Raw genomic sequence first — 25,450 nt, 5'->3', positions numbered from 1 at the left:
TCTCTCTCTCTCTTTCTCTCTCTCTCTCTCTCTCTCTCTCTCTCTCTCTCTCTCTCTGTGTATACATATACATACATACACATATGTGTATATATGTACGTGTGTGTTCTCTTGGGGAAAATGAAAATAGTAATATTTGTACTCCCTGACTCAGAGGGTAGTTTTGAGAAAAGCACTTTGTAAATCGTAAATTACTAATATAAAGAGTTACTGCTATTATTTGGCGAGTTGGACTTGTCAGGAAGAGCTGAGTTCAAATCCCCCCAGACACTATTATTTATACGTGTTACCCTGGAGAAGTCACTTAACCTTTCCCAGCCTCAGTTTCCTTCTCTGTGAAATGGGAATAATAGCACCTACGGTTGTAATGAGGACCAAACGATCCATTGTTAACCTTAAAGCTCTGTATAAATACTAGCTTATTACTATATTACCCCATCCCTAAGGGTGGAGCAAACCAGAGCTGGAGGCGTGGCAGGGCCACGTGGCGGGGGCTGGGCTAATCGAGAAGTAGAGACCTGAAGGAGCTAGTCCGGATGAGTTTTGGGAGCATCGGTCACCTGCCACGGGGAGGGTAGAGGAGGGGCTGAGGATCTGGACCACGGAGGGGACAGGTGAGGGGCACAAGTGGATTGGGATGCGGTTGGGGCTGGGGTCTTTCAGAGACAACGCCTCCCTGAGCTCCAGGACAGATCTCTTAAATGTAAAGGGAAAAGATTGGGAAGGGGGAATGTATCATATTTCTTCCCAGCTCAGCGACCTTACTTGCCCCATACATATATATCCCCTTGTCACTCTCATAGGGAGGAGGAGATGCCCTTGGTAGAGTCCCGAGAAGTGGCCGGCAGGCAGAAGGTGATGCGGGACAGTTCCCAGAAACATCAGGGAGCTGGGGCCGGGGGGGCTGCGCTTGTCCTGCAGGGATAGGAGACGGGGGAAGCTAACTATGAGGGAGAGGGTAAGGGGTAAGTCTCCTTGAGCATTACGGACTCGGGGCCCCTGGCTGCGACTCAAAGACAAAACTGGGTGAAAGCTCGTGGGGAGTGAGCCCTGCAGTTCCAAGTAGAAAAGGGATGAGCATATGGCTTGGGGAAAGTCAAAATCTCATTCTGGGACAGGGATGGAAGAGGGAAGGGCATCCTTCACACATAGCCGTCCCTCTCCTAAAATGAAGCTTTACCTAGGTTGCACTCCCTTATCCTTGGAGCCCCCTATTCAGACCTGCTCCCAAGTCGTTCCCACTCCAAACAGTAAACTCCTCTAACTAGAACGTGAGCATTCTGAAGTTCAGCCGTCACACTCCCCAAGAGGAATGATCAGCACACCCACCTACCAGCTAGACTTAGTCAGTTTCTGCCTGTCCTGGAGAAGCTGTGTGTCTTAGACCGGGGAGAGGACGACCTGGGTACATACTGACTGTATGCCTCTAGGAAAGTCGCTTACCCTCTCAGTATTCCGGGCACCTCTAAGGATAGTCGCTGATGTGCCGGAATAGAGGGCTTCCTTCTAGAGAGCTCACCACACAGAAAGAACTACAGAACTGGAGGGGAAAAAATCCTTCCTTCATTAAAATCATGGTCATTATTTCATTTTTATTGTTCAGATGCTTAACACTTTAAAACAGGGTTTGGAGAGTCTAACCTCCAGGTTACTGGTCAGTATTCTGATGTACTTAAGTTCCGTGGAGTCTTTTCTCCAAAAGGAGGGAGGTGGTCTTTTTTCTCACTTCACTATCAGCCCCTCAGGTGGCAGCTTGTCTACCCTTCTTAAAATTGGACTCCGTCCAAATCTCCTTTGCTTCTTACCTTATCTGGCTGGGGAGTGGAGGGTGTCTTGGGATCTTTGAATACAGGGGCTATATGTACCTGCTTGTATCCCCTTCAGTGCTTCTAGAACCCTGGCCTGTAGCTAGCAGGTTCTTTAAGAAATGTTTAGCAATCCAGTTGCATTGAATAACAGCTATTCAGCGTCCTATACCGTGCACTAAGTGTTGTGGATAGATATAAGACAAGTGTAAGACCCAGTCTCCTTTTCTTAAAGAAAACTTTAAGAACTTGCTGTCTAGTTGGGGAGATGAGTAGTGCCCATGGGGTAGAGAGCAAACAAGACCAAGAAGAATTAAATAATGAGGATCTGGACCATTAATGCATCCATCCATATATTTATTTGGCATCTACTGTGTGTTGGGCACTATGTTAGGTAGTAGGAATTAGATACAAAGAATAAGACAATCCTCACTTGCTACACTGTTGGGAAAGATGGCATGTACAGATATACATACACATACCCACATGCATGTTCACATACACACACTTATGTGTGTATACATACATGCACATATATATTTTCCATGGAATGGATATAGATGTATATTTTCCATAGGAGGGTGGTCAGGGAGGGCTTCATGGAGAAGGTGACATAATCATAGGATCATAGATTTGCACCAGGAAGAGACCTTAGAGGTCATTTAATCTAACCCTCTTATTTTGCAGAGATGGAAGTTGAGGCCCAGAGGGTTTAAGTATTTTGCCCAAAATGACCCTGTAAGGGGCAGAGCTGGGATTTAAACCCAAATATTTGGACTCCCCAGCTAATAGTCTTTCCATTGCACCACATTGCCTCCCACACTGGACTTAAAGAAAAGGCATCTGGGAAAGTGTGAAGGATCTGGGGAGGGCATTAAGCATTAGCAAGGATAGAGAGGGATAATTCAGCATCGTGTGTGGTGTGGTGTGGGGGGAGACAATGAGGACACTAACCTGACCAAGGACATTTACCATTCAGACTGGCCTTCCTGCCCACCACTGGACACTTTGACCTCCAGACCCTTATTCACTAGAGGATGCCACAAGCTGCCCATGTTCAGGAGCTCTTCCATGAGGAAGCCCATCAGGTACAGGGGGAAAGTGAGGGGAACCTGAGGAAATTATTTCAAAGGGTTTTAGCCCTTCACTGGTCTTGTGGGCTAATGGTCACCAGACAAAGGTTCTTAAAGAGAAGTATTTGTAATCAACTCAATTATCCATGTGCAAATCATTCTTCTGCATTTATTTATGATAAATCTTTAGTTCTAAGCCAACTTACATTGGGGGGTTTATATTTTTTGCTTTTACATGCTCCCCCACCCAAGGAGTCATCCATGATAACAAAGAGTAAAAAAAGAGAGGAAAATAAAGCAGCTTAGCAAAATTATACAGCTATCAATCATGTCTGACAGTGTATGCAGTATTCCACATCTATGGTCCCTTTCTTCTGAAGAAAGGGAAGGTGAATTCTTATGTCTCTTCTTTGGGGCTAAGTTCAGTTATTATAGAGCAGCCAGGTGAAGTAGTGCGCAGAGTGCCAGGCCTGGAGTCAGGAAGATCTGAGTGTACATGTGGCCTCAGACACTTACTAGCTATTTGACCCTGGGTATGTCACTTAACCCTGTTTGTCTCAGTTTCCTCATCTGTAAAATGAGCTGGAGAAGGAAATGGCAAACCATTCCAGTATCCTTGCCAAGAAAGCCCCAAATGGGGTCAGGAAGAGTCAGATATGAATGAAATGATTGAACAATCATTAGTCATTATAATTACACAGCATTCAGGTTTTTGTTAAAGTTTGTATTGATGTCTTCTGTTTCACATCATCATAGTTATTCCCAGTATCCTTCCCCCTGCCTCTCCCAGATCACTATCCCATATAACAAGTAGTATTAATTTTTTTCTTTCATTAATTTTTAAAAAGTTTGAATTCCAAATTCTCTTACTCTCTCCTGCCCTTCTATTTCATCTATTGAGAAAGTAAGCAATTCGATATCAATTATACATTCAAAGTCAGGCAAAACATATGGTTGCAAAAAAAAAAAGCAAGAAAAATAAAGTGAAAAAATTTAAATCTGCACTCAGGGTTTGCCTGTTCTCTCTCTGGATGTAGATAGCATTTTTCTTCATGAGTCTTTTGGAGCTGTCTTGAATCATTGTTTTGATCATAGTAGCTATGTCATTGATAGTTGGTCATCATTACAACTTTGCTCTTATTGTGTACAATGTTCCCCTGGTTCTGCTCACTTCACTTTGAATTAGTTCATTTAATTTCTTTCAGCACAATATTATTTTGTAACAATCATGTATCACACCTGCTGAACCATTCCCCAATTCATGGCTACCCCCTTAATTTCCAGTTCTTAGTCACCACAAAAAGAACTGCTAGTAATACTTTTGTACGTATAGATCTTTTTCCTTTTTCTTTGATCTCTTTGGGATATGGACCTAGTAGTAGTGTTACTGGATCAAAGGGTAGGAACAGTTTTATAGCCCTTTGGGAATAGTTCTAAATTGTTCTCCAGAATGCTTGGACCAATTCATATCCCCACCAACATTGCATATATTTCTATTTTTCCATGTCCCCTGTAGCACTTTTTATTTTTCTTTCCTGTCACATCAATCGATCTGATAGATGTGTGATGCTACCATGTATTTGTTCTAATTTTAATTTTTCAAATCAGTAATGATTTAGAGCATTTTTTCATATGGCTATTGAAAACTCCTTCTTCTGAAAACTGCCCACTCATATCCTTTGACTATTTATCAATTGAGGAATGAATCATATTCATCATTTTTTATGGAGTAAGTAATATTCCTGAGCCAACTGCCCTCCATAATTTCTGAGTTGTGGCCTTAGTTCATTTACTCTTCTTTAGTTTTTTGTTATCAAAGATAAGGAGCATATTCACCTTCAAATTCCAAATGCATTTACTGGAGACTTGAAAAACATATATATATATATATGTATATATATATATATATATATGTATACACATATATTGCTTACTTGTTGGATGGTTAACAGTGTTATACTGACAGACAGCTTCTTTTTGGAGAAGCATTAACTGATAGCACCCACATGTTGGGAGCCAATCAGTAAGGAAGTTAGAATTCCTGAATATTTGAATGCTAAGCATTTATGCCAGTAGAAAGTGTATGATAAGCACTGAACATAGGCACAAACCCCAGCTTTCCTTGCTCAGTACAGCTGTCTTCCCCCAGCCATCAATGCATGTGTGCTCACAGAATGGAAACTCATTTAGATATCAGCTGAGGCTAAGATGGTAAATCTGTTTCCACAAAAGAACCACAACAACAAAATCATATGGTTCTTTCTAAAGGCCGATAGATTTCTGGATTATACAACGTCTTGTATTATTGTCTTTGTCCTTCATTGGTTCTCTCTCCACACAACACCTGGTGCAAAGTAGGCACTCAGAGAATTGCTTGAACTGACTAGCACTACCCTTTACCCCATTGATATAGAAATAGAGAATTGATTGCATTGGAAATAAATTAATGTCCCTAATTAGAATCACGGAGTCAGAGAACTTTTAGAGAATATAAGGGAACTCCAAGATGATTTAGTCCAACCATGCTGTTTTTCAGATGAGGAAACTGAAGTTCAGAGAGGTCAGATGGCTTAATTCCAGTTCCACAGGTGGTTAGAAACAGAGGCCGGACTATGTTTCTGAGGTCATCCCTGCTTTATAGATCTTCCAAGGTCTTGTGTCACAATATCACTGGAGGTCAGAGTTGGACTCAGCAGCTTAGTCCAATCTAGACCTGAAAAAGGATTGCTTTTATAACAAATGCCCAACAAATGGTCATCTAGACTGCATTTGAATACTTTCATTGAATGAACAAATTATTGAAAATATACTTAGTAAGCATTTTCTGTATGCACTGGCTATACACATTGAAAACCCAGAGAATTCTTACCCTTGAGGTGCTTCTATCCTAATTGAGGGAGAAAACGCAAAAAGGAGGATTCAGCTTGTGAAAGGAGATAAGGTGAGTGGGGTTGGGGTGTCTTGAGGATATGAATAGGTACATGGCAGACTCAGCCTTTTGCTTCCCAGGAAGTCTATTGCCCAGCCCCTCATTATGGAAGAGAGTGACAAAACTCTCTTTTGCTGTGGGCCAGTGCTGCACCAGTCACTAAAGGCTCACCATGGGTTAGGACCAGGGCCAGCCTGGCTACCTCAGCCACCAAGGTTGGCCCTTCTTCCCCATTCCTTAAGAGAAAGTCTGATATTTCTTAATGTCTCTGGTTGATAGGAAGTTTTTTCTTACATCAAACCCAAGTCTGTGTTTTTACAATTCCCCTTCATTTCTCTCCTGGTTCTGTCTTCTAGAAACAAGAATCATTCTCTACTGTCTCCTTTTTCACTACATTCTCTGATGGTGACTTGGTCCTTATGCTTGCCAAGGCCTATATATGTACTTGATCCCATCCGCTCCTGTCTTGTCTAACAAAGTGTGCCCACTATCACCTCCACCATCCTCTAATCTGTAATCTCCTCCATTTACTAGGTCTTTCCATGCTCCCTACAAACACACAAACATGTCTCCCCTAGCCCTAAAAAACCCTCACTTGATCTTATGCCCTTCTCAGCTAAATTCTTTGAAAAAGTCATGTACATTGGGGTGGCTATGTGGCACAGTGAAGAGAAAACCGGCCCCGGAGTCAGGAGGACCTGAGTTCAAATATGACCTCAGATACTTAACATTTACTAGCCGTGTGACCTTGGGCAAGTCACTTAACCCCATTGCCCTGCCCTCCTCCCTCCAAAAAGCAAAAAAAAAAGTCACATACATGTGGTACCTCCACTTCTCTCACTTTCTTTTAAAATACTTGTAGTCTAACAATCTCATCATTCAACTCAAACCACTCTCTCTAAAGTGACCAGTGATCTCTCTCTCTCCCCCTCCTCCCTTCTTCCTCTCTCTCTCTTTCTCATTTTGATTTGATTTGGCTTTTCAGTTAATAAGCATTATTTTCTCTCCCTTACACTCCATTTCAATTTCTTTAAAAAAAAAATTTTTTTTTTTTTTTGCTTTTTGGAGGGGGGAAGGTTGGGTAGTTGGGGTTAAGTGACTTGCCCAAGGTCACACAGATAGTTTTTGTGTTAAGTGTCTGAGGCCAGATTTGAACTCAGGTCCTTCTGACTCCAGGGCTGGTGTTCTATTCACTGTGCCATCTAGCTGCATGTCCATTTCAATTTCAAAGAAAAAAAAGCAAAAGAAAACTTTCATAATGAACTCTCAGAGTCAAGCACAGCTAATTCTCATATTGGTCATGCACAAAAAATGTTTTGTTTCATTCTGCCACTTGAAACCCTCACTTTTCTGCCAGGAGGTGGGTAGCGTGATACATCATCCAACCACTAGAATCATAGTCATTTACTGCATTAACCAAAATTCTTAAATCTTTCAAAGTTGCTTGTCTGTCTTTACAATGTTATTGCATAAATTGTTCTGATTCTGTTCACCTCACTCTGCTCATTAGTCTTCCCAAATTTCCCTTGAACTCACCCCTCATCCGATGATTTCTTAATTGCCAAATCTAATATACTTTTCTCTGTCCTCATCCTTCTTGACCTCTCTCCAACATTTGGTCCTCTTGTTTACCTTCTGTAATGTAATGCCAAGCAAAGGCAACTTCCCAAGGTTCAAAATACCAGCATAGGTGCTCTCCATTTTATTCAGTGACAAACCAAGAACAGAGAAGATCAAAACATGACATCATTCAAAATACAGCATTTACTAAGGGTGATTAAATAATCTCCAAGTACTACCCCACCCCAGGACCTTCCAATCATTCAATCAATTACAAAGTCCCTGTTCTAAATACTACTCCACCCCTAGGCTGTACCTTCATTTAGTCCACCACAAAGCCCTTCTTCTCAAATGGAGATTAGTTTCCAATCTAAGTAAAGTACATTCATTTGTTCAATCATAGAACACAAAAAGGTCAAAAGTTCCCCACCCCTGGATCACAATTGAACCTACCCCAGAGTTACATCAAGTTTAAGCACAGCACTTAATACCCAAATGGAGGTCTTTTCTTCATCTTGACAGGAGGCAAGTTCTCAGCAATCTTAGTTCCTGGGGAGACAAGGCTTAGCAAGGCCACAAGATACATTGCCAGTCTCTTCATTAATTCATCCTCTGTCTGTAGAACAGTCCTAGAACCCCTGAAAACATTAGCAAAACCCTCTCCCAGGATTTCTGTAAACATACAACAAGAAAATCCTTCTTCAGGGCTTCTGAACCAACAGAAAGGTTCCCAGACCCCTGCAACAACAGCACTGTCCTTCACCAGTGGACAGTATTCATTCTGTCTGCAGGACAGTCTCCAGACCCCTGCAACAACAGCACTGTCCTTCACCAGTGGACAGTATTCACTCTGTCTGCAGGACAGTCTCCAGACCCCTGCAACAACAGCACTGTCCTTCACCAGTGGACAGTATTGTCTCTCTGTCTGCAGGACAGTCTCAGGGCTTCTTAACCAAAAGCCAGGTTCCAGGACTTCTTCAACAACAGGACTGTCTTTCACCAGTGGACAAATCTGGCAAAACAACATCAAAACAGACAGACAAAGTACCAGCAAAACAGCCATGTCTCCTCAGTCCTTGGCAGCTCAGGGGGCAGGTCTCAAAAGTCCAGGGCAATTCAAAGTGGCCCCCAGCAATTCTCCCAGTCTCTCTCTCTGCCTCCATGAGGTGCTGCTTCCAAAAAAGTTCTTCTGCCTCTCTCTTGTCTCTCCAAATCTACGTCACCAGCTCCTCCCAGTTCAGGACTTTCTTTTCACATCAACAAGTCCATCCCACAGGTGGGATTAACAAGCTCTGGGTTTTAACACAATCAATTTGAAAACCAAGCCAATACAGGGGAATCTTTATATTCCACTACTATCACACCTTCCCTTACTGTTACTTTCTCCTCTCTGGGTTTTCTTGACATTCTTCTCTCTTAGTTCTTCTTTTCCCTACGTGATGACTCCTTCTCAGTCTCCTTTTCTGGATCTTCATCCATATGACACCCACTAATTGTGGATATTACCAGGACTCTGTCCTGGGTCCTTTTCTTTCTCTTTAAATTATTTTACTTGGCGACCCATCAGCTCCCAGGGGATCAGTTAACATCTCTCTGCAGGTCATTCCCAGATGTATAATTCCAGCTTGATCCCTCTCCTGAGATCTATCCCTCTGCATCACCAACTGTCTATTGGACATTTCAGACTATACATAAATCTCTCAAACCCATTGTATCTGAAATGGACCTCATTATCTTTCCCCTTTTCTGAACTTTCCTTTGATTATCAGGTATCGCCATCTTTCCAGTTACCTAGGTTCACAGTCTGTGTGTCTTCCTCCTCTTAGTGTGTATAGCACGGTGCCTGGTGCATAGTAGATGCCATATAAATGCTTATTCCCTCCCTTTTCCTTTCCCTTACCTTACCCTACAAATCCAATCAGCTGTCCAACTTTATCATCTCTTCCTCTACAACATGTCTCATATCTATTGTCTTCTCTCCGCCCACACAGACATTGCCCGAGCTCAGGCCCATATACTTTCTCATCTGGATTATTGCAGTAACCTTCTGACTGGTCTCCAAGCCAAACCTCACACCATTCCAATTCCTTCTTCATACAGCTACCTAGGTAATTTTCTTAAACCTTATGTCTGACTACCTCAATCCTCTCCTACCTTGCTCAATATGGTGGTCAACAGAAGTGAAACAAGCACTCTCTTAAGGTCTCTTGGAAGAACTTTGGAATTGATTGCATTACATGAGAGACACTGACACAGGACCATCCATCATGGTATGCCTGTATCAAAGAAGACATTGTGTAAAGACTATGAGTAAAGTAGAATTACAGTAGCTCAAAAGAAATGTGAGATGCGCAAGTTTAGAGTCTTCTCCATCCCAAATGTTGACATGGACTATTTGTTCCCGACTTGTGGTAGAACCTTCCTAGCTCATAATGGTCTCATCAACCCCAGTCGGACACACTGTACCTTGATTTCAACATAGTGATGTCATTTTGGTCCTCTTTGAGAATGAAGAACAACAACCAACCCAACCAGCCAACCAACTCAAAAACTCCAAAGGCTATGGAATAAAATATAATGTATTTTTTGGCATTGAAAGTTCTTCACAGTCTGGCCACATGCTGCCTTTCCAGCCTTCTTACACATTTCTCCCCTTGACATACTCTATGACTCAGCCATACTGGTCTACTTGGTATTCCTTCCACATAACACCCCATCTCCCACCTCTGAGTCTTTGCCTTTCCCTTCTGCTTGGAATGCCCTCCATTTTCACCTCCACCTCTTGGAATCCCTGATGACATTTAGGATTTAGCTTCAATGTCACCTTCTACAAAAGGCTTTTCCTGGTTCTATTCCAACTTCCACCTCTAACTGCCAGCCTTCACCTCTAAGCTTACATTCTGTCCACTCTGGGCATATCTTATTTGTACTTGATTATTTACACGATGTCTGCCCCAATAGAATGTAAGCTCCTTGAGGCCAGGGACTGTTTTTGCCCCTGCTTTGTATTCTCAGCACTTAGCCCAGTACCTGGTACATAGAAGTAAGTGCTTAATAAATGCTTGCTGGTTGAAACAGAACAAGTTGAGCTCCTTTTTAGATTCATGATTCTTCAAGTACTTGAAGTCAACTACCACATCCTCCTTAAATCTTATTTTTGAGAATAACAGTGGTTTCATCCTAAGTATTTTCATCTCCGACCCTCATATATCCCAGGCACAGAGTAGGGACTTAATAAATGCTTATTGATTGATTTTTTTCCCCCAGGTCAAACCTCCTTCATCTTTCAGCCAGTTCTCATGTGACATGGTTTCCAGTCCCCTCATCATTTTGGTTTTCTTCTGGATTTATTCCAGTTTGTTTGTCAATGTCTTTCCTAAAATGCAGAGCACAGAACTCAATAAAGACTCTAAATTTCTGATTATTTCATAGTGGAAGGACCCTCACTTCTTGCTTTGTGGACACTATGCTCCCAATGTGTCCCAGTACCATGTCATACTTTGCCATCCATGGCACACCATTGGCTCATTTTGAGCTTACAGTCCACCAAAATCTTTATATCTTTTTGATAGAACTGATTTCTTGTCATCTCTCTCTTGCACTTGTACAATTGATTTTTTGACCCTGGTATAAAACTTTGCATTTATCATCATTACATTAATATTACATTAAACTTTACGTATATCATCATTACATTAAATTATCATCATTATATTAATATTACATTAAACTTTACATTTATCATCATTACATTAATATTACATTAAACTTTACATTTATCATCATTACATTAATATTACATTAAACTTTACATATATCATCATTCTTCTTAGAAGACCCAGTTTGGTCTTCTACATCTAACAGTGTTTGTGGTTTGTTGTTGCGGTATTGGTTCAGCTGTTTTCAGTGGTGTCTGCTTCTTCATGACCTCATTTGGGGTTTTCTTGGCAAAGATACTGGGATGGTTTTCCATTTCCTTTTCCAGTTCATTTTACAGATGATGAAACTGAGGCAAACAAGGTTAAATTTTTTTCCCCCAGGGTCATATAAACTAGTAAGTGTCTAAGGCAGATTTGAATTCAGGAAGATGAATCTTCCTGACTTCAGGTCAGGCACTTGATACACTGCACCAACTAGCTGCCCATGACAAAATTTATCCCTTTCTAAATATGCACCAACATTTTAGAGCAGTTTGTCCATGGTTCATACCTAGCAGACTTCACTTTCTTTCCTATTTTGAAGGTTGGGAAAATATTTATTCTTCTCCAGTCTTGTGTAGTCATTTTCTATTATCTTTCAAAGACAATTGTCAACAATTTAGCAATTATATTTGCCAGGTTTTTCAATAGTCTGGCTAGGCCTAGTGACTCAGAACTTACTTGTTTGGGATTTCAGTTTCTTCCTAAGCATTTTTTCTTTTTTCTTTTTTTTAATTATTCTCCATGTCTGAGACAGCAAAAGCAGCAAAGATCTGTCATCCATTACCACTGTCCCATTCACCTTGAGCAGTGGTCTTTCCTCTTACCACAAACATAGCTCAAAATGTCATTTTTTGGTAGTCCTTAAATTACAACACCAGCCTCAGTTCACATTCTGACCTTATTTTATGGACAATGTCACGCTTTTGTATTTATCTTCTGCTCCGTCTTTGTCTTTTTTCTGAGTTGGTCATTGAGTTCTCTATGCATTGATAATGCTCTCTTTAGACAACTGATCCTGTTCTTCATCCATTAGGATTATTCATTTTTTGTGCCTTCAGAATTTCTTTCTTATGAGCTTCCCATATTTTCCAAGTTCCTTTACCCTGAGCACTTCAGGCCATGGAATCCTACCTTTTCTTTCTCTGAATCTTTTGAAATAGACTCTCCCACAATCATCCTCTGCTTTTCTATGACAGATTCTAAGGGTGTGCAGTCACTTCCCCTCAAGATTCCAGTCATTTATTATTTCAGCAGCTCCTTGCACCTTCACTATCATATTCATGTCTATAATAACAGTTCCAATTTGTGGCTTCCTCTACCTTTTGAAAAATGAAATTATCATAAACACAAGTCAGGAATATATCAGTTATTCTGCTTTTGGCAATGAGGTCTCCAGATGTCCAGGTAATTGAAGGAATTTATTGTAACATATCAACCTATTGTACCATATTTATGATCTTTTTTCTGAAATTCTTGTTGATTCCCTCTTTCTGTCCCCTCTGCTTTGCAGTTAGGCTGTAAATATGCCAAGTTCTGTTTCACTCACATGCTCTCCAGCATGTTTCCCCTTCTCGTTCCTAGATTTCTTAACCAGAATAAATCTTTTCAGTATACAGTGTTACTCCATCGTCCCTTTTATCTTTCCTGTTCTTCTTGAAGACCTTCCATGGCCTTAGTGCAATGATGAATTCCATCCCACCAAGTCTAATTCATACCTATGAACTGAATTGCCTCAAATATGGAGTAAATTATCCAAATTTTGTGCATTTATTTATAGACATTAGAAGTCATGGGTTTTATTGCTGGCTTTTTTTTTTTGGTTAGCAGTCTATTTTATTTATTTTTTAAAAAATTTATTCATTTTTAATTTTCAACATTCATTTTTATAAATTTTCGAGTTCTAAATTTTCCCCCCTCTTTTCCCTCCCTGCTCCCTAACATGGCATGCAATCTGATATAGGCTATGCATGTATGTTCATATTAAACATATTTCCACATTAGTTATGTTGTGAAAGAAGAATCAGAACAAAAAGGGAAAACCACAAGAAAGAAAAAAACAAAACAATAACAACAAAAGAGCAAATAATATGCGTTGATCTGCATTCACACTCCATAGTTCTTTCTCTGGATGTGGATAGCATTTTTGTTGTGAGTCTTTTGGGGTTTTCTTAGATCATTACATTTCTGAGAAGTGCTAAGTCTATCAAAGTTAGCCATTACACAATGTTGCTGTTACTGTGTACAATGTTCTCCTGGTTCTACTCACTTCACTCAGCATCAGGTCTATTGCTGGCTTTCTTAGCCAGCCTTCTAGTCTCCTGGAAAACATTCTTTCCTTCCTTTGCTATTCTTTATGTGTTGCACCTGCTACTGTTCATGGTATCTAGGCATGTTATTTCTGGAGAGTTTTCTCCCTTCCCCTCTTAAAACTCTTTTAGTCACATTCACAAGATTCTAGGCAAACATATTTTTATCAGTCCCTGTTATAAGTGTTCTATTCTTGGCCAACAGACCGTTTTTTTCTATATTTTAAAGCACAGTTCAGAAGTTCAAATCCCATTCTTGAATACTGTCTTCTTAGCTACTTGTTCACTTCCCCAAAATGCCACACACATGCTTTAATGTGAAAACAAATGCAAATCTGTTGATTAATCATGGGGCTGCTAGGTGGCCCAGTGGGAAGAGGTCTGGCCCTGAAGTCAGGAAGACCCCTCTTCTTGAATTTACATCTGGCCCCAAACACTGTAATGTTTTTGTTTTTTTGCTTTTTGGAGGACAGTTGGGGTTAAGTGACTTGCCCAAGGTCACACAGGTAGTTAAGTGTTAAGTGTCTGAGGTCGGATTTGAACTCAGGTTCTCCTGACTCCAGGGCCACTGCTCTATTCTCTGCACCACCTAGCCACCCCGAAACACTGTAATGTTAATGGAATCTAAAGATCTCCCATGCCCCTTTGTATTGGCAAGTAAGCAGGTGCTTGGCACCTTGTTTCAAGTTAACACCTTGTTTAAGCTATTTAATTAACACTGAAGTAGTTTACACCTGGGGAGGAAGTTGCTGATGTAGCAGGAGGGGGCAGAATGGGGAGGAGTTATACTGTAAATAGGGAAGAGCACCAGCAGGACAGTCAGAATTTTCTCTCACTGAGCATCTGGGGGTTGCAGCTTCTGCTGAGACCTTCCCTTTGGGAATTTCTGCTAAGAAGTTCCAAGAACCAGGCTGAGGAGCTACCATGAGTGAGAAAGGAGGATCCCTGCTTGAGGGAGCCTGTTCTGTTGTGAAGGCTCGGGAATGTGGGTGTTCACTGCATTAACCATGTGTATCAACTTCGTGGTTACTGTAATGACTTTGGCTTTCTGGCTCTGGGACTCAGCTTTCTGGTTCTGGGACTTGGTTTTCAGGTATTTGAATAAAAGCTTTGGTTCTGTCCTCTATGTAGAGAGTCTGCTACATTTTGTGATTTACAACTATGCCAGCATGTTCATAACCACCATGAGTGTTGTGAATATTGCATTATTGTTACAAATACTTACTAGCTGTGTGTCCCTGGACAAGTCACTTAGCCCTGTTTGCCTCAGTTTCCTCATCTATAAAATGAGCTGAAGAAGGAAATGGCAAATCACTTCAGTGTTTTTGCCAAGAAAACTCCAAATGGGGGTCAATGGAGAGGCAAACACAACCAAAAAAATGACTGAACAACAATAACAATTGATTAATCAATCAATAAATACTTATTAAGCACTTATTATGTGTCAGGTACTATGTTGGGCACTAGGAATGGAAATACAAAAGTGAACCAGCTCTTGCCCTCAAGGAGCTTATATTCTATTGGAGGAAATAAAGTACACATAAATAAGTATATATGAAATAAATACAAGGTAAATTTTTTGGAGGGGGGAACTCTATCAGCTAGGTGAGACATGAACAGGCTTTGAATGGAAACAAGAGACTCTGTGAGGTAGAGGTGAGATAACGTAGGAATTCATTCTAAGCATGGGAGATGGACAATACAAAATCAGGGAGATGGAGTGTCATGTCTGATAAACAGTAAGAAGGCCAGTTTGGCTAGACCATAGAGTGTGAGAAAGGGAATAATATATAATAATGTTGGATAGGTGGTGAGGGATTTAAGAGATAAACAGAAGAATTTGTGTAGATATTTGTATAGAGGCAGGAAGGAGCCATTGGAGATTACTGAGCAGGGGAGTAACGTGGTCAGAACCACACTTTAGGAAAATCATTCCATCAGCTGACCAAAAAAAAGGATCTGAAGTGGCAGTGGGAGGAGGAGGGGGAAGGGGGAATCCTGATCTATCTCAGGAGTTTGGAGAGTGGAAGAATGATGCCACACACAGGAGAAAGACCACTCAACACTTGGCAACAAGAAATAAACATGATGCTCTTGCCAAAGATATTGGAGAAAGTAGTTTGTTTTATTTTTTTGCTTTTTGGAGGGGGGAAAGCAGGACAATTGGGCTTAAGTGAGTTGCCCAAGGTCACATGGCTAGTAAGTGTTAAGTGTCTGAGGCCAGATCTGAACTCAGGTCCTCCTGACTTCAGGGCTGGTACTATATTCACTGTGCCACCTAGCCCCCCCTCCCCCCCCATGCTTTTCCCAAAGATAAAGGATCTGGACATTCTGAAGAGGAAGCTGCTACTTATCTTCCAAGGAATAATAGATGATATGGATTCACTGGTGCTGTCAAGTGTCATTCATTTTGTCAAGATCGTCCAAGAATGCTCAGAAGAAGCTAAGACAAGTAGTGATAGTTGGTGACTCTCTACTGAGGGTACTGAAGCAATACTTGTTCACATAATAATAATAGATGTTTTCTTTCTTAGGTAGATAGATAAAAACATTGATTAAGAGCTTACTGTATTCTAGGCACTATGCTAAACTCTGGGAATACAAATACAAGAAAAAAGAAAAGCAGTCCCTGCCCTCCAGGAGCTTACATTCTAATGGGGGAAGATAAAAGGTAGCTGAAAAGATGGAGTATAGTGGAAGAGATACCTACCGGGGCATGGTGGGAGAGTACAGAGAATGGGAAGAAGAACCTGGAGAGGTGTAAAAAGGGAGCATGACTGGCTTGGGCACTTCTTCAAATGCAGGTTCTGAGGAAGCACTCACCATGAGAGGAGGGGGATCTTTCAGGAGTGAGATGGCCATAAGAGTAGAGGCAGCTTCCAGGGTGAGAAGGCATGCATTCAGAATGGGACAGATAGTCTCAGTCTCCCGAGACTTGTCAATCCAGATGACTCCTTGGGATTCCTGTGGGCATGAGTGATATTGCCAAAAGGATGCTAGAAAGCATTGCTGAAGATTAAAGTCATGGGCAAAGGGGCGGCCAGGTGGCTCAGCGAGTAAGAGCACTGGCTCCAGTGTCGGGATGACCTGGGGATCGAATCCTGGCTCAGATACTTAGCACCACACCCAGAAATAACTGGCCGTGTAACCTTGAGCAAGTTATTTGACCCTGATTGCTTAAAAAAAAAAGTCATGGGCAAGAAATTGAACTCCTTAGGGGGTACAGCTGGCATTTTGGTCACTGTTGCAACATAGAAAGAATAGCAAAGGAGGGAAAGAATATTTTACAGGAGACTAGAAGGCTGGCTAAGAAAGCCAGCAATAGAACTGATGCTGAGTGAAGTGAACAGAACCAGGAGAACATTGTACACAGTAACAGCAACATTGTGTGATGATCAGCTATGATTAACTGAGCTCTTCTCAGCAATGCAATGATCTAAGACAATTCCAAAGGACTCATGATGGAAAATGCTGTCCACATCCAGAGAAAGAATTATGGAGTCTGAATGCAGATTGAAACATTTTATTTTCTCTTTTGTTCTTGTTTTCTTTCTTGTGGTTTTTTTCTTTTCTTCTGATTCTTCTTTCACAACATGACTAATGTGGAAATATGTTTAATACGGATGTATGTGCATAGCCTATATCAGATTGCAAGGGGTTCAGGAGAGGGAAAATTATTTTGGAAATGGACTTATGGTTAAGAAGATGGTGTCTGCAAAATGCATTTGGAGTTCTGAATGATAGCTCTTGGCCAGGGCTGAAGTACTCCTAATAAAGGCTGCTATGACTACATTTTCTTGGAATCTTGCCAGTCTAATCAAAAGGTCTTTGAATAGAAAGCAAGGGAGGTGGAAGAAAGCTACAGTACAAGGTAAGGGAGAAGAATAGCAGAAGAGGCACACAGCAACAAGAAGAAACATTTATATATATGCACACATATAAATACATATATTACCCCCACCCTTCCATACACACACATGCACACACACACTGGATTATTGTTTGTCCTTCATTCTTGAAAAAGACTAATGACATCAGGAGGGTGATGTCTTGACTTGTAAGTGAATTGGATTTACATGAGCGAGGGCTATGCAAAGTCACCAGCTTTACTCTCTCCTCCAGAGCATCTGATTCCAGCAGTAAGACAAAGATCAGGTGACCCTGGATGTACTGGGAGACCTTGGCCTTTTTTAAGCTAAGGTCTTTCCCAGGTCTCAGTTTGTCTGAGGCAACACCCATTCAGTGATTAAGGCTAGGTTAGGCAAAAATATAATAAGGCAAAAAACAACCTCATCTGCCTACTCAAAAAAACAAAAACCCAACAACAAAATAAAACAAAACAACCTCAATCTGGGAGAGGAAGACCCTCAGGGTTTCTGGTCAGAACAGAAACAATTGCTATTTATACTCTGAGCCAACAAAACCCAAACACTCACCTAGTGAAGCTTGAATTGGGACTTTAATTGGCCAGTCAGCGAGAGCTAGAGAGATTTGAATTTAAGGAATGTTTAAGAAGCTCTGTTTGTATCCCAATGGCTTTATCAATACCTGATTTTCCAGAGTTCTATTTCAAGAAATTTATATTCCTTGTAAGATCTTTCCTAGGTCTCAGTTTGTGTGAGGGAACACCCACTCAGTGAAGAAGGAAATGGCAAACCACTCTAGTATCTTTGCCAAGAAGACCCCATGGACAATAAGGTTCATAGACAACAAAGAGTTGGTTCAACAAAGAGTTGGACATGACTCAATGACAGAAACACAACTATATGTGTGTATGTGTGTGTGTATAGATATGTGTATTTATATAGATATGTGTGTGGATATACACATACACATATATGAAAATATGTGTATATGTGCATACTGATATATGCATATATTCTTGGAATGAATGAACCAAAAACTGTGTATTTATATATACACATATATGTATATATTAGATACGTGTCATCTAATATATTATAAAATGCATGCATATTGATTAGATTTTGATTAGATATATACATGCAAATATATGTATATATATGTGTGTGTTGTATATGTAATTACACACCCTTTTTCCTTGGTGTTCATTCATTCCAAGACTTTTCATCATTTAAGCTGATTTGAAATGAATGGATGGTTGCTTAGAATAACTATTCAGGCCTGTTTTTCAAGTCTCATCCAGAGCTAGTCTCTCGTTATCCTTAGTCCAAATTGTAGCCATACTGGTACATCCTTTACAGAGTCCTGCATATGTTAGGTCAAGGGAAAAAAGCACAGGACTTTGTTTCTTTAGGCTCTTCTACCTTTGAAGACTAATTCTGGGAGCAGCTGCCCACCCAGATGCTTCTCTTGAGCAACTTTCTATCCCTACCCCCAATCTGTGGGATCAAGTGTCCTGGTGAGAGTTTGGGAGTTTACAGAACTCTGACTAAACAATGTCTAAAGAGTGATGTTTAATGAATCTGCCAACCTGGTGGTCCTTATCTAATGGGGATGTGTGCTTGACCCTTCTGTGCCCTTTCAATATTATGACTTGGATCTAGGCATAGAGAGCAAGCTTATCATAAGTAGCATGAATGTAGAATGAATGGCTGTTACATTGGATAACAGAATTAGGATTCAAAAAGATCTTGATAGGCCAGAACAATGTGCCAAATCCAATCAAATGAAATCTAATGGGGATTACTATAAACTCCTTCATTTAGTTTTTAAAATATCACCTATATACATATATATATATATTGGTGGGAGACTTGTCTTAGTCATTCATGTACAAAATGATCTGGGGTTTTGGGGGACTTCAAGGTGAATATATGATGACATTGTGTCTCAGTGTGGTGGGAAATACTTATAACCTCGGAGGGTGGTGGATCTCTTGAGCTGGTAGGAGTTTGGAATTGTAATGGACTAAGTTGATCAGATGTCCACACCAAGTCTGGTACCAATACGGTGAAACCCCGGGTGTGGTAGCCACCAGGTTGCCTAAGGAAGGGAAGGGTAAACTTGCCCAACTGAACAATCTGGGCAGATTTCAACTTTATATAAAGAAGAACTTTTGAACAATTAAAACTATCCAAAGTGAAATGGCCCATTTTGTGGAGAAATGAGTTCTCAGTCGTCAGTAGAAGCATTTAAGCAAAACTGTTAAGGAGCTGCTTACATCTCTTCCAATTAAAAAAAAAATTCATATGACACTGCTAATTAAGAAGGCATTAAAAGAAGAAGAACAGAATAAGAGAACTGCCCTGGGTGAATTCAGGATTAAGTAAGTAGATCAGTCTACCTTAATGTATAGGAAAAATGGATGATAAAGTTTGAAAGGTAGGTTGAGGTCTGATTGTGGGAGGATTTTGAATACTATGTTAGAGAGTTTCGAATTTATCTTGTAAATGGTGGATGATCATGGAAGGATTTAGAGCAAGCAAATGCTGATAATAACTGTTTTAGGGAATTAATCTGGCAGCAACATGGGGTTGTAGGTGGGGATGGAGAGCCAGGAGGTAGGGAGTTTAGTGAGGAAGTTGTTGCAGTCATCCAAGTATGAGATGACGAAGGCTTAGACTTGGGTGGTGATACTGGGAATTTGAAAGGGAGGAAGAAATTGGGAGAAATTGTGAAGTAAGAATCAATAAGACTTAGTAAGGTTAGATGAGATGAGATCATGGCAGGTCAAGAGAGGAGTCAAACTGAACTTAGAGCTTTTGAGTCATTACATGGGAAAATAATGATGCCATTATGAGAAGTAGGGACATCAAGAATGGGTGTATTTGGTGAAGAGGGAAATAATGATTTCCTTTTTAGATATGTTTAATAAAATTGAAACAATAATGGGAGTCTTTTTCTTGGGGGGGAGGCTGAGCTGTCCAGTGCTATGATTTCAAAGCTGTAGCTTCAATGAATTTGAGACATATCCACATAAAGATAATTTTTAAAACCTCAAGAATATATGAAATCTCTGAGGAAGAGAGTATTAGGGAGTAGAACAGAAAGCAGAGAATTGTACTTTGGTCAACATCCACATTTAGAAGAGTGTAGGAGAAGGTAGAGTCATAAAAGAAGATAGTAGTGCAAATACAACAAAAGTTTAGTGCCTTCTGTATGTAGTGTTCTAAGTGCAGGGGAGGTACTAAATTTAGATAAGGAATGGAACCTACCATTAAAAGCTTATAGTCTAATTGGTAATGGAAGGAGAACAAAGATAGCATAATGTCATGGAAACCAAAGAAGAAAAGACAGTTTTAGAAAGGAGGGGGTGTTAAAGAATGTCAAAAGCTATGGAGAATTCAAGAAAAAGGAGGACTAAGGAAAAAAAAAGTAAGTATATAAATTAGGAAGTGATCAATGAATAACCTTTGAGAATGCAGTTTTAGTACAGCGGTGGCATAAGCCAGATTCCCAGGAGTTAAGGAGTGACTGCTGAGGAAATGGAGACGGAGGATGGAGACCATTCAAAAAGTTGGGAAGTAAGAGGAAGGATAGAAATAGGACAGGAGCTTAAAAAGGGGCAGCTGAATTAAGAAAAGGTATTTCCAATGTAAGGGAAAATTGTATTTATAGAGAAAAGGGAAGGAACAGGTGGAGAGGGAAACACTGAAGATACTAAGAAGAGAGGACATAAGTGAAGGAGCAAAATCTTGGAGAAGACGATGCAGAGAAAAAGGCACAGTATGGGGAACATAGATGAAAGCATTAGTTGTGTAAAGATGATCAGACACATTCCCACTCTGAGACTGGAGGGAAGGAAGACATGTTAAGTATAGAGACAGATGTTTGGGTAGAAGACTAAATGTGGGGATTCGTGATATATGGGGCTCCTATTTTTCAGTAAAATATTTTGCAAGATCAAAATGAGGAGGTTGGACTACTACTAATAGTTAACATTTATATAGCATTTAAAGTTTGTAAACTGCTTTACAAAATATCTCATTTTTTATCCTCACAACTCTTATCTTCCTTTCACAGATAAAGGAACTGAGACCAAAAAAGATTAAATAACATGCCCAAGGTCCCATAGCTAGCAAGTGCCTGAGGCAGGATTTGAACTCAGGTCTTTCTGACTCTAGGTCAAGCACCCTGTCTATTGCACACTTAGCTGCTTCCCTTAGACACTAGCTCTCTGAGATCTCTGATTCTACAATCTGCTGATGGTGGTTGAAGTGGTATTGAGGGGGTTTGAGGAAAAAAAGGAGATTTGGAATATTGGTTCTGAGGAGTACCCTAGGGAATCAGCAGTGACAACAATGACAACATGAACCAGTGGATTTCTGAGCTATAGGAAAAGCCCCGTTGGAGCTGGGCAACAGTAGAGCAAGTCAGTGCAGGTCCCAGACCTTTACCTGCAATTCTTTGCTAGATAAACAAGGGCATGATGATACAGCACAAATTGTGTATGAAAAGGTTCTTTGGAGGGATCAGAGATGCTAGGAAATGATCAGAGCTATGGGACTGAATTAGAGAAGGCTACTTGAAGAAAGTGATGGCCAGGACTTGGCAGCAGGAAGCCCTGATCTCTCTGTTTGTTTGAGAACAGGGAAGGAAGGTCCCAGAAAAGAGGGAGGAATCAAAGGATCAGAGCTGTAACTTGGACTATGAACTCCTTGGGAGACTGGGCTGGCTTTTGCCTTCTTTGTATCTCTAGCATTTAGGATAGTGCCTGGCACATAGTAGGTGCTTCACAGATGTTTTCTGACTAAGAGGCCATTTGGTCCAAGCTCCTCATTTTACAGATGAGAGAACTGAGGTTAAATGATTTGGCTAAGGTCACAAATGCAATAAGGGGGATTTGAACCCAGAGACAGTTCTTCCCATTTTCCCACCCTTTAGTCTGAGGTATATTGCTAATGGTTTTGGGGTTAGGAGGTAGGTGCAGGCATAGCCTGGGAACCCACTTCAATATGTTTTATTGTTACCCCAACAAAGGCTATGGTGAAGACATGAGCACTGTTTTTTTTGCTGGATTATTCCTTAATGGAGGGTGATGAGTCCAGAACTTTTGGCAGATGAGGTTTTCAGTACAACAGCTACATGTTGGGGGGAGGGAGTCCTGAGGTGGTAGCCAGGGCATTGACTTAGATGGGTCCAAATCCCATCTGAAAGCCCTTGCTAGCTGTGTGACCCTGGGCAAGTCACTTCCCTACCCTAGGCTTCAGTTTCTTCATATGCAAATGAAGGGATTGGACTTGATGATATTCCCCTTCCAGTGCTCTATGCCTCAGTTTCCTCAGCCATAAAATGGGCTGGGGGTTGACTCTAAGGTCCCTAGCTCTAATCCTGTGATCCTTTGTTCTTAGATAATTGACAAATACAATATCATACTTAAGTCTCAAATAGGTAAAGAGATGGATACAGACATATCCATTTATCAAGCACTTAACACTGTGCTGAAATGGGATTGTAAATACAAGCAAGTAAACCAGTTCTTGATCTCAAAGCACCTGCATTTTTTTTTTTTAAGCAATCAGAGTTAAGTAACTTGCTCAAGGTTACACGGCCAGTTATTTCTGGGTGTGGTGCTGAGTGTCTGAGCCCGGGATTCGATCTCCAGGTCTTCTCAACACTGGAGCCAGTGCTCTTACTTGCTGTGCTACCTGGCCGCCCCAGCACCTGCATTCTAATAGGGGAAGACAACACATAAAGGAGTGTTGGAAGGGGCTTGGGGTTAGGACAGGGAGGGGGAGGCAATTATAGTGTGAGGATGATCAGGAAAAGGTGTGAAGGGCTGGTTCTGGGCATGACAACAAGACACAGCAAAAGCTTTTGACCATTGGAGCCTGGCACTCCAAGGGCAGAATCTAAGATGAGGACGATGGCAAGTGTGGAGGCACTATGGGGTGGAGATGGCATGGGACCTTGGGTCCATCGTGACCTGTTTCTCTTCTTTTCCATGTACTTCTGCTGCCTGCCCCTCTTTCCTTTTGACATTCCATGCTCCATACCACAAAAGATTGATCTCTAGGGTTTATCCGTGAGGGAGAAGAGTGGTATACAAAAATACCCCCCAATAGCGTTGCAAGTCATTGAGAATGCACAGAAGAGGCACCCCCTGCCCATAGTGTATGTGCCCAAGCTACATGGACTTTTAACTAGCCCAAATTCCTGGGGAGCCTGGCCCAGAGGGCTCTGAATGGACAATCTTGCCATATCTTAAAGGCAAGGTGAGGTAGGTGATGGAGAAGCCATGAATCCCGGGCTGAGAAAATTAGAGATTTGTTCCCACTCACCATTTTAAAAAGGCAATCGAAGGGCAGGGACATAAGGAAGACGGTAGTATGGGAAGATGAATCAAACAGTGGCAGGCAGAAAGTTCTGTGCTAGGGAATAGGGAGGGACTGAAAGTGGGAAATATGGGTGCTGTTAGAATTTCAATTCCAAGGAGTTCAATAGAATGAAATACTTACAGTGTTTGAGTTGGAGGAAATTACTAGATTCTTCTCTAGTTGGACTCACTAGACCTGAGTTCAAATCCTGCCTCTACCACTTAGGACCTGTGTGTGTCTATGGGTAAGTTACTTTCCTCATCTGTAAAGTGGAGAGGCAGAGTTGGATTACGTATCCTTCAGATTCCCTTCCAACTGCTATGATTCTGGGATCCCAGCAACTTTCAATTCCTTCCCCCAGGAGACAGAGATGCCAGTTAGAAAGAGATGAAAGTGGGTTATGCCAGAGGCAAACTGAGGCTCATTGCACCAAGACTGGAAAATAATCTAGCCCTCTAGGGAGCTGGATATGAGACCAAGACAATAACCAGCCCTGCAGAGTTCCCACAGCTGGATATTTACAGCCTCAGTTGCTTTGTGGGTGGGCAGCTTCTGCCTTTGATCAGCACAGCTGATACATGGTATTTCCTGGAGTCTGATGGGTGACCTTGTGGTTTGGGCACATCTTTCTGCCACTATTCCAACTATGCCATCTGTTAACATGGTGGGGATGGATTATAGGGGCAGGAGGAATGCAAGCAGGGTCAAGGATGGCTCCAAGGACTTACACTCACACAGGAAGAGCATTTGAGCTGGAAAAACATTGGAAATGGCATTGATGTACTTATGTGTAAATCAGACTCTCAGTGGTGGTTTGAGATTGTTGCTCAGCAAAGGTCAGGAGAAGACTGAGAAAGCAGAATGACCCTGGTGTTTGGAAGAGCTTGGGCGTTGCCCTCTTGTTTCTCCATTCCTTTGGGTGAAGGCTATCTGGGGGAGCCCTTTTGGGGAGTGATGGGTAATGTGGTACAGTGTGAAGAGCACTAGTTCTAGAATCAGAGGACATGGGTTCATATCCTGCCTCTAATACTCCTTGTATGACCCTGGACAACTCACTTAACTTCCCTGAGTTTCCTCATGTGAGAAATGAAGAGGTGGGGGAGACTAGAAGGCTTCAGAGGTCCCTTCCAGCTCTCGATCTGTGATTATATGCTGCTATGAGGTGTGTGTGTGTGTGTGTGTGTGTGTGTGTGTGTGTATTTCCCCCAAGTTACATTTATTTTTATGTTACTCCACAGTCCAAACATAGATCACACCCCAAAGCTGAATGACTATGGGGCCCATGCTCCAACTTCAGTCTAGGACTTTGCATCTGATTACATCAGATGAGAATGTGCCACTGGGGGCTACTGGGACAGGACTGGAAAAGTCAGATACTTCTCTCACCCTCTGTTCTCTTATCTGTGAAATGTACAGGTTGGACTAGGACAATGGTTCTTAACTTTTTTGTTCTGAGAAGTCCTTTGGACAACAACAAAAAACTTATTGTAAACCCATAGGGGAGGGGAGGAGTGGTATGTATACTATATATGTATGTATGTATATACACACATGAATTTATTTATTTATTTTTAGTTTTCAACATTCATTTCCACAAGATTTTGAGTTACAAACTTTCTCCTCATCTTTCCTGTACCCCCCACCCCAAGATAGCAAGTATACTGAATATCCCTTCCCCCAATCTGCCCTCTCTCATGTCCTCCCATCCCTCCTTATTTCTTGTAGGGCAAGATGGATTTCTATACCCCATTGCCTGTATATCTTATTTCCCAGTTGCATGTAAAAACAAATTTTTTTTTTACAAAATATGTTTTTAACATGATTGATCTTTACCG

The 25,450-nt window shown here is 41.2% G+C and overlaps 1 protein-coding gene across 1 annotated transcript in view; it reads left to right on the top strand.

The window, feature by feature from the left end:
- Positions 1-2,796: 2,796 nt before the first annotated feature.
- SLC12A8 (solute carrier family 12 member 8) overlaps positions 2,797-25,450 on the top strand; it is a 185,417-nt gene continuing 162,763 nt past the window's right edge. Inside the window, exon 1 of the mRNA XM_069064973.1 lies at positions 2,797-2,893. Coding sequence (XP_068921074.1) covers positions 2,843-2,893 — 51 coding nt within the window. The 5' untranslated portion in view covers positions 2,797-2,842. The remainder of the gene's footprint in view (positions 2,894-25,450) is intronic.

The sequence above is a fragment of the Petaurus breviceps genome, unplaced genomic scaffold (genome assembly GCF_028583685.1).
Source record: "Petaurus breviceps papuanus isolate PSGF00001 unplaced genomic scaffold, PetGlider_PUasm1.0 90654, whole genome shotgun sequence".
NCBI classification, from domain to species: Eukaryota; Metazoa; Chordata; class Mammalia; order Diprotodontia; family Petauridae; genus Petaurus; species Petaurus breviceps.
Note: the sequence above shows the minus strand (reverse complement) of the source record. Positions and strands in the feature narration are given on the sequence as shown.